The following is a 6,527-nucleotide window of genomic DNA, read 5'->3' on the forward strand; positions in this document are numbered from 1 at the left end:
TTGAAATACTAATATCGTTCATCTTTTTACCAATTGAAATAGTGATATTGTTCATCTCAAATAATAGTATCATCGGCCTCGTGATAATGGATGATAGAAATTGTAATTACTACGATATAAATTTATATGATTCATTCAATTGATTGATGAAACTGGATGATCGATTGATGAAATTGGATGAGAGAAATGAATAATTATAAATAAGTTGCTAGTAGATAGGGCAAGTTAAAAAAACCTCTTTTGGTGATTAAAAAAAGTAGGGTGCCCTTTTATTTTATTTTTTTTATCAATTGATATGATGGTATTGTTCATCCATCCTAAATGGTTGTATCATCTGGCTCATTATAAAATATTACTAGATAAATTATAAAGATATTTTCATCTATCATTAAAAATCTTTTAAGATTAGACCTACAATAAAATATTTTATACCGGTTAAAAATTAACCATAAAAATTTATCAAACCCAGCTGCATGCACGTGGCTATTTTTTTTTTTTATATCAAAGTCAAGAAATGTCGTTCCATTACAATAATCTCCGGACAGCACGTGATCTGAAGCTGAAATCACGTGCTCCTTGCCTTTCCTGTGCCGTTCACATTTCCCTCTCTCTCTCTTTTCTTTTTTCCCCCCCCCTGAAATTAATACTATTTGCTTTATTTTCTAATTCATCAATAAATGCGTCAATTACTCTGTCCTCTCCCTCCCCCTTCCGCTTCCTCCCTTGATCGAGTTCGCACGAATCTGGAAAGCAGGCGGAATCTTTCCCTCTATTCCAATCCCCCAATCGGAATCTTTCCCTCTATTCCAATCCCCCAATCGTCGCGCTCGTCCCTGACTGCGCTCAAAATCTCCACTTTCGATCCGTTTCCCCTCGAAATCCGGCGGTCGGAGAGGTATTGGACTGCTGGTGAGTTGAGGGGCGGGAAGGTCGGGCCTTTGCTCCTCTTCTGGTCCGGGAGATGGGCGGGGTCACGTCGTCGGTGGCGGCGAAGTTCGCATTCTTCCCGCCGAGCCCTCCCTCGTACGGTGTGGCGGTCGCGGATGAGGCGACGGGGCGGGTGGAGATGACGGGCGTGCCGCCACGGGAGAACGTGGAGGTCCGACTGCTGCGTACGAGGCGGAGGACGGAGATCGTCTCCATGTACGTGAAGAACCCCGCTGCGCGTCTCACCGTGCTCTACTCGCACGGGAACGCCGCCGACCTTGGGCAGATGTATGAGCTCTTCTGCGAGCTCAGCAAACACCTCTGCGTCAATCTTATGGGGTGAGCGAACTCGTCTCTCACTTAACCTTTGACTTTGTTGTGGACGATGTTGGTTTTTGTTGGTTTCTACAATTAGTTTAACAGAAACACATTGTATTTTTTTCCCCTTTCACGGAGATTCCATATGGCTGATGAATTTGATCTTGAGTTGTGCAGCAAAATTGTTTCATCGAGAAATCACTTTGATTTCGATTTTTTGAATTCTGTGATTAGCAGATACTTTTCTTCTTTGTACTGTAGTATTGTACAACTTGTCCCCTCGAGGTTCTTGAGGCATGGGGTGTTACCACATGAAGTCTTGGGGTCGAAACTCAACGCGTCCGAGCATATTTTTCCCTATGTCTTGGCGCCACTAATGGCTAGTAGCCACCCGTGATTTACCTCCGTATCCATCTAGGGACGGGTTGGTGGGGTGCTGTGGCGAGCGAATCGTCTTTTAAAATGCCACATGTAGTATTGTAGAACTTAAGTTTCTTTTTCGGATCAATAAAAATGGAATTTTGATAAACTATTTCAAAGCAAATATTGGTTCAGAATGACTAGTCGTTTATCTGCGGTCATGTTCCTTGAGAAACTGTTGACATATCATAAAGTTAGATGTGAGTTGAAAAGTTGCTTTCTCATTAGTCTTATTTTGATTCCTGAAGATTTTGTAGAAGAATTGGCTGCTGAGTTTAAGTTCCTTGTCTTCTTTTGATCATAATGTTTTTGATTGTTGGCCTCCTGATTTATCCATAACGCAACAGGATAGGAACATGTTCCTCAGTCCTAGTAAATGCATGATGTTACTGCAGTGCTAAAGACAATCAGGAAAAGAAACAAACAAAGGTCTTCAAATCAATGATCTGAAACCGATCACGTTTCGAATTTAAGCCTTGGAAAGTGATAGGATTTATACGTAGAGATGAAACCATATTTCACTGTTTGGCGAATGATTATTATGGCTTAGAATATTTTGATCTGACAAAGGAAGCCTGTAATTGTATATGACTTGAATTTCACTAGACAGGATTTTAGCAAAGGAGATTCACAATAGAATTTCATACAAAAGCTATGCATTAATAGATTCATTAGCAAACAGTGTTTTATTAGGGGATCTCTTTTATCAAAAAAATAAGAAAAGGAAAAAAATGGTGGATAACAAAGATAAACTCATGACATGATATGAGAATTTATGGAAAAATTGAAGTTTGAAAGTTTCATCCGCTCTCACTAATCACCAGTGATTAACTAGAGCATACCTATCATGTTGTGATGGCTTCCCAAGGAAGAAATTACATATACATGAGAAGATGGTATAACAATTATCCTGATTGTCACTTTTAGGTTCTACCTTATTTTATTGTTAGATTCACGTGTTTTCGATCAGGGGAAATCTATCGAAGAGATTCTTTCTTCAATCACCAGTGATTAACTAGAGCATGCTTATCATGTTGTGATGGCTTCCCAACGAAGAAATTACATATATATGAGAAGATGGTATAACAATTATTCTGATTGCCACTTTTAGGCTCTACCTTGTTTCATTGTTAGATTCATGTGTTTTTGATCATGGGAAATATACCGAAGAGATTCTTTCTTCAATCGCTTGTGATTAACTAGAGCTGCTTATCATGTTGTGATGGCTTCCCAACGAAGAAATTACTTATATATAAGAAGATGGTATAACAATTATCCTGATTGTCACTTTTAGGCTCTAAAAAAGGGCAGCCCAGTGCATGAAACTTCAATTGCCATTTATGTTTAATGAAACTTCTTAGCGGGTATCTTATTATATTCTCCTTCAAATCTCAACTCTGAGGTTATATTTCAACCGAAAAAGACAACTTGTTGATAGAAAAAATTTGTACAAACTATAATCAATCTCAAATAACTATGTAAAAGATGTATTGTAATGTTTATGATATAACTTCTACCATAAAATTGTAAAGCCGCAAGAAATGACTAAGTTAGCATATGGTTTTTGTTAAATGATTATGGATATTATTATGTAAATTAGTGTTGAGCAGCTTGAAAGATTCTCTGAGAAGGATTAAGAATTAAAGGAACTGCTTAGTTCAAACAAAATTCTCAAGAAGCATAATATTGTATGATTTTTTTCTTTAAGAAGACTTAGTCAACAAACAATATATTTGAAGTCTGAACAAAATGAAGTCTGGAATGAAGTATCAGAACCGAATAATACTACAAGTGGGCATCAGTAGCAGTGTAATTTATGCCTGGAGGATGAAAAGATGTGTTAAAAATGTTGACAAAAAAGATCTTTTCACTTGAGTGATACTTGTTTAAGATATGTTGATTCAACTACTTAGTATTCATCTTTGAGCATTCCATGATCAACACATTTTCTTTGTTAAGATCAGTCTGAAGATCTTCCAAAATGGTGAATATAGGTGAACATGGTCCTCCTGACTCCTGACAATCAAATGCCGCTATCCTTTGTCATTCTCTGTGCAAATATTTGGAATGGTAAGCTTAGTATGTAATCAATCTTTGTTATGTGAACATGGCGACATACAGAATCTGGTACATCAAACCACTTCTGGATTAACAAGTGGTTAATTGTCATTGTTCTACATTGACAAATTAGTGTTCATGGATGGATTAGTCAATGTTCAATTTACTCCTGTTAAGGAGGGATTATGCATTAATTGGAAGACCAAGGTTTAAAAAATGGATTTGTGCCAGAGTTTTTGTCCGACAGGAATAGGATGGTTTTGACATCATGTTGTTCCAACACTTGGCATGCTTCATACTCATCGAAGCATGCTGAGATGAATTTAGATGTGTTTTACTTGGATCTGTAGGTATGAAATTTCTATATATACAAGTTTTGGACAACTTGGATCTGTTATTCAGCATGAAAGTGATATTGATGAAAATATTGTCAAAAGAATAAAGCATTGAAAGAGAGGAACTTCAGAGGTGTTGTGTGATCCTGTTCGCCTTAGGTTTAAAAATAATTTTATGTCACTCTGTGCAGGGGTATAATCGAACTGAACCGAGCTAAATAGTAGGTGGCTCGAGCTCAGTTCGTTTTACCTAAGCTCGAGCTTGGCTCGTAATGAAATTAAATAGTCTGCGAACGGCTTGAGCTCGGCTCAAAAATATCTTGTTTAAAAGTTAAATGAGCTTAGTTCGAACTCGGTTTGAAAAATGATTCGTTTAGAAGTTAAACGAGCTTAGTTCAAACTAGACTCGTTAATATATATATACACACACACACACTTCTGTTAAGCTCGAGTTCGGCTTGATAATCTTTTTGAGCTCGAAATCAAGTTCGAGCTCGGCTCATTAACTTAATCAAACAATTTTGAACGATTTTTTTTTCGAACCGAAACCCAAATAACTCACGAGCAGCTTGATTCATTTACACCCCTAATTCTGTGGCATATTTCATGTATTTGAATTTATGTTATCGAATATGAATGTCATGCACTTTTTAAGTATCTTTATTTTGCCCTATTCATTTGTTCTCTATCTTATGAATTTGCTCCATGTATATGAAACTGTCTTTGTGCGTTGAGAGTGCACATGTGAAAAAAATGTGTATGCTTGCTAGCACACTTATGACTTACTTATGACACACTCGTTCTTTGGTGTTGATCTTCATGTATGAATATGGTATTTATCGATTTATATATGGAATCTTTCTCTTCAGGTATGATTATTCTGGGTATGGACAATCTTCTGGAAAGGTAGGAGAATAGTTAATGCTCTCTTGGTCATCTTTGAACGATACTAGAACCTACTTGACCTGTCCCTTTGTGTTTGCAGCCAAGCGAGCAAAACACTTACGCTGATATAGAAGCTGCTTATAGGTGTCTTGAAGAAACATATGGAGCTCATGCAGAAAACATTATACTTTACGGCCAGTCGGTTGGTAGTGGGCCTACATTGGAACTGGCTACCCGTTTACCAAACTTAAGAGCAGTCGTGCTCCACAGCCCGATTTTGTCTGGTTTGCGCGTCATGTATCCTGTGAAGTATTCATACTGGTTCGATATATATAAGGTTTTCATTCCTTTTCTGTTGATACTTCCTTTTTACATTTCCTTCTGATACATAGCTCACGTTATTTGCTGATGTTCTGCAGAACATTGATAAAATTCCTTCAGTTCAATGTCCAGTGCTGGTTATACATGTAAGTAGACTTCTCGAGGACTTGATATTGTTACGATAATCTTTGTTCTGAAACTGATCAAACATACTGGATCATCATCATCTTACGACACTGAAATCCAAAAAAATTGCACAAACTGTTGGAATAGATATCTTCATAACATTACACAAGCATCAATCTTCTTTTGCTTATTTATCGTATGTCTAAATGTATTTTCAATCGCTTCTTCTGTTCTATGCAGGGAATGGCGGATGATGTCGTGGATTCGTCCCATGGAAAACGCCTTTGGGAGCTTTGCAAAGAAAAATATGAACCTTTATGGATTAAGGGAGGGAATCACTGTAATTTGGAATTGTACCCGGAGTACATAAGGCATCTTAAGAAGTTCATATCAGCTGTGGAGAAGACACCTCCAGCTGAAACTGCATTGACTGATCGAGCTCTCGTACAGGATCCTCCTAGTACGAGCTCTGATCATATTGATCTCCAAAGAAAAAGCACAGATAGGAGGGAAAAACCAAGGGCGAGTACTGATTGTAGAGAGAAGGGTAGAAACAGCACAGATAGGAGAGACAGACCGAGAATAAGCATCGATAAGAAAGAAAAATCAAGAAAGAGCTTTGAAGTCACCGAAAAAGCGAGACTTAGTGTGGATCAGCAGGAGAAACCGAGGAAGAGCTTTGATCGGTCCGATAACTCTCGTCTCTTGAACATGCTTCCGAGTTCATTCTCGAATCCTGTTTTTCTGATCTCTACTTTGAAATGGTTTGCAGGTTCGGAGGAATGATGAAGTCAGTAGGCTTGTGTAATATCGATTGTTTCAAAGTTCCCGCTTCTCAACTGGAGGAGTGCAAAGGCGAGTGCTAGTATTCAGTCACACACGAACATCTCCACAGTGATTGTTTAGATTCTACGAGGCGATTTTAGTGATGGAAATGTAGGTTTGTTCATCGAAGAAGGGATCCACATTAGTTGTTTTGTAAGTTGTCCTCATGATGGAAAGTTTTCCCTTGTGTTATCCAACTGAATAAAAACAAAAGCAATGTTTTCCAAGTACTTATACAATAGGGTTCAAACATAGCCATGCTCTCTATTTTGACAAATTTCAAGTCAAAAATGTTCTTTTTTAACTCAAACT

At 37.8% G+C, this 6,527-nt stretch overlaps 1 protein-coding gene across 1 annotated transcript; it reads left to right on the plus strand.

Annotated features, from left to right (window-relative positions):
* Nucleotides 1–694: 694 nt before the first annotated feature.
* LOC121975856 (alpha/beta hydrolase domain-containing protein 17C-like) lies at nucleotides 695–6,467 on the plus strand. The gene is made up of 6 exons (XM_042527753.1): nucleotides 695–1,266; nucleotides 4,928–4,964; nucleotides 5,044–5,280; nucleotides 5,363–5,410; nucleotides 5,631–6,076; nucleotides 6,163–6,467. Exons 1-6 carry the CDS (start codon nucleotides 962–964, stop codon nucleotides 6,254–6,256), a joined length of 1,167 nt encoding a protein of 388 aa, XP_042383687.1. The 5' UTR covers nucleotides 695–961; the 3' UTR covers nucleotides 6,257–6,467.
* The last annotated feature ends 60 nt before the right edge of the window (nucleotides 6,468–6,527 follow it).

Source organism: Zingiber officinale, chromosome 4B (assembly GCF_018446385.1).
Source record: "Zingiber officinale cultivar Zhangliang chromosome 4B, Zo_v1.1, whole genome shotgun sequence".
Lineage (NCBI taxonomy): Eukaryota > Viridiplantae > Streptophyta > Magnoliopsida > Zingiberales > Zingiberaceae > Zingiber > Zingiber officinale.

What these genes read in the sequence shown, in the direction of transcription:
- LOC121975856 (XM_042527753.1), top strand. Translation starts at nt 962, where the DNA reads ATGGGCGGGGTCACGTCGTCGGTGGCGGCGAAGTTCGCATTCTTCCCG. An exon ending in CTCTGCGTCAATCTTATGGG is followed by an intron (nt 1,267 to 4,927) that starts GTGAGCGAACTC and finishes CTTTCTCTTCAG; the next exon opens with GTATGATTATTCTGGGTATG. An exon ending in ACTGGTTCGATATATATAAG is followed by an intron (nt 5,281 to 5,362) that starts GTTTTCATTCCT and finishes GATGTTCTGCAG; the next exon opens with AACATTGATAAAATTCCTTC.